Raw genomic sequence first — 3149 nt, forward strand, 5'->3', positions numbered from 1 at the left:
CGTTCTTCCATTCCCTCCAACAGAGATGACAAAAAAACTGGGAGATCACAACAGTGTCAAGTACTTTGCCTTGTTAGGGGACCAGACGCCCTCACAGATCCTTCCCCCACGTACCAAGTCTCAGCTCATGAGGTGCAGAATGTATCAGACGTTTTCACTTCGCTGGACAGAAAAAACCTGTGTTTCTGCAAAGAAATGCCCCACGTTCAAACTCTTCTTCCTCACTAATACCCACAGATTTCTTAGCAAGGAGGCAGGGTGGATACTCCCAGTGGGATCCAGGGATTAAAAGCCCACCTGAGGGCCACTTCCTTTCCAAATCTTTGTTTCTTTCTAAACCCAGTTCCTTTTCCTTAGAATGAGTCAGAATTCCTGCTCTCTAGTTTACAGAAGTAAAGAGGCAACTACAAATTGGCAACTCTGAACTTTGACCGCTGTACAGGAGACAAAAAAGAAGTCAAATTCAAGAGGCATTTTAGGTAGCGCTGGGGCGAGTCAAGAGAGATTTGTTTCCACCACTGAGCAGATGCCACACGTCATGGTTATCGCTGTAGCTTCGGCTGTACGTCCTGAAGTGAAAAGCACAGGTCGTAGTGTCCACGTCAGCCAGTGTCCTTCCCCAGCCCCGTTTTGGTATTGATGCTTCATTCTCCCTTCTTCGGGTTACATTAAGTGCACAGAAATATATAGCAGCATTTGGACTGAAACCCTCACATACACCAGACAGCACATTCCAGGAGGTAAAACAACACATTATGGCCTATACCCTCAAGGTATCAAGTTTTCAGGATAAAGAGCAGTAGGAAGTGGAGATCTGAGGGCAGAAAAGGGGAGGAGGAGCAACACAGGAACACGAGTTCTGTTTCCATGCCAGGAGAGGATCAGGGTGCTGCTCCTGTGTTAGCACCGGGCCGTGGCACTACCGCAGACAAAGCAGACGGGCAGAGCAGGAGTGAAAAAGCCGATCGCCCACCTCCCCGCGGTGTCGGGGGCAACGGGCAAAGTCAAGTGTGGTCACCAGTCCTGGCAGAGTGTGAAAACGGGCAAAATCTGCTCGGCCTGTTTTCAGCCAGAATGAATTTCCCTTCAACACTCAAGAGAAAATCGATTTGTGATGGCTAATGAGTCTTGTTCACCAAGCTGATCGCAAATCACACTCATGGAAAGAGAATCTACAGAACTGCTCCAGGTTGAGGCCCTTCCAAAGCACACGGTACCACCTGGAGCCTGCCCTCCTCCTTCTCGCACAGCGCCTGCCTTTGTAGGGGGGGTTGGTTCTAAACATGCCTTTCTATTGCTTTGGGGGTACTTTGCACAGGCAGTATCTGTGAAAACGTTGCTTTCCAGCCCACAAAAGAAAGAGGTTACGTTCCCCTCTTTAGCCCTAGGTCGTCAGACTACAATGTACGGGCCCACCAGTACCAGAGCGGGGACACACTCCATACTCTCTAATCTGAGCTCCTCTGCTCCAGACTGACAGTAAGACTGCTGAAGACAGCACATTCAAGCTTGGTGTTCAAGTGTTGCACCAACGGCCTTCACAATTACAGTGGAGGCAGAGTCACCCTTCAAACCCACGAGAGAAAAGGCTGGGCTTAGACAGGTCCCTGGTCTGGCATTCAGCTGGAAGCTGTGGCGATGGGTTTCTTCAGATGTTGGCTCATGAGCTCCCTGGCACGAGACACTTGGATGTGGTCATAACAGGAGTTACAAACGAGGACAGGGTCGTACAACTGCTGATCAGGGATGGGCAACTTCAGATGGCAGCAACCAGCACAAAACACGTTCCCACAGTTCCTGTCAAGGAGCAAGAAAACCAGTTAAAAGAGAGGTGGAAACACCACAGCAAAACTTCAGCAAGTGTAAAGGATCCAGTTTCATCCAGGGGTGAAGTACCAGCCTCACGACTTGGTCAACTTGTTTCTTAAAGTATACACTGTGGTCTCCAGTGCAAGCCAACTGGCTAGCACTAAAAAGGGACTCATGGGCATTACTACCCAGGAGAAGGATCAAAGGCCTTGGAAAAACAGAAACAAGAACAACATAGAATGGAAATCTGCAGGGAATTTCTGAGGCCTGGCAAATACAGGAAAGACCTAAAACTTCCTCCTGGGAACAAACATCACAGAGAGGCGTTGGGTGAGGTTTGTGAGAACCAGGCTGAGATGAAGAGCAGAACTACAGCGACAGTTTTGTTTACCTGCAGTGATGCCTCCGTTTGGCCAGCCAGAATTCACAATCGCAGTTAAAACAGTGCGAGGCCATGTGGTCTGGAACCCACCGCGTGACCTAGGGCAGACATCAGTCCTCATCAGCTTTCAGTTTGAAACACCGCAACAACCTCGTCTCAGGACCCCAGCGCAAGGGGAGATGTGGCTTTGGGCCACAACAGTAACTCAGCGCAAGCCCACCCCCCAGGTCCCCCCCTATGGCACACTGCAGCAGCAGCAGATGTGTTAGAGGACAAGGGTGGCTGCTCTTGGCCTTGCTTCCAGACCACTCTGCTGCCATAACCACTGAAATGAGCTGCAAAGAAACATTCTCTCCTGCTGCATTACAGCTGCCGTAACAGGACACGTACCTCAGTCTCCTTCTTATCAACAGGCTCCCAGCTGGCTTCTGACAAGCACTCCTCACTGTGATCAGAACAGAAATCCTCAGTGTCGCTGCCGTCCGATTCCTTCAGACACGTCTGCAAAAAGAGATGGAGTCACAAATCCCCTCAGCTGCCTCAGCTGCAGAGTCAAAGGCATCCCCGCTCCAGCCACACTCAGTGCTGGTGAGGGGCACCCTGGGTGGCTCCACAGCTCCCCATACGAGGAGATAAAGTGTTCATGACCAGGTAGGAACCACTGCTTGGCCCTCAAGAAGCAAGAGTGGCATGAGGACACAGCACATGGACAAGAGAGGAACAGGGCTGAGGAAACATATCACAGCATCACAGACTGGTGGGGGTTGGACAGTGCTGGTGAGGGGCACCCTGGGTGGCTCCACAGCTCCCCATACGAGGAGATAAAGTGTTCATGACCAGGTAGGAACCACTGCTTGGCCCTCAAGAAGCAAGAGTGGCATGAGGACACAGCACATGGACAAGAGAGGAACAGGGCTGAGGAAACATATCACAGCATCACAGACTGGTGGGGGTTGGA

The 3149-nt window shown here is 50.9% G+C and overlaps 1 protein-coding gene across 1 annotated transcript; it reads right to left on the reverse strand.

The window, feature by feature from the left end:
- Positions 1–359: 359 nt before the first annotated feature.
- LOC104523862 (myotubularin-related protein 4-like) lies at positions 360–2692 on the reverse strand (the record flags this gene model as incomplete). Its single annotated transcript, XM_029084652.1, has 3 exons — positions 360–1797; positions 2201–2289; positions 2582–2692. Coding segments are annotated over 3 exons (378 nt in total), but the record flags the coding sequence as incomplete, so codon positions are not given.
- Between the last annotated feature and the right edge of the window lie 457 nt (positions 2693–3149).

Source organism: Antrostomus carolinensis, unplaced genomic scaffold, assembly GCF_000700745.2.
Source record: "Antrostomus carolinensis isolate BGI_N321 unplaced genomic scaffold, ASM70074v2 scaffold43804, whole genome shotgun sequence".
Lineage (NCBI taxonomy): Eukaryota > Metazoa > Chordata > Aves > Caprimulgiformes > Caprimulgidae > Antrostomus > Antrostomus carolinensis.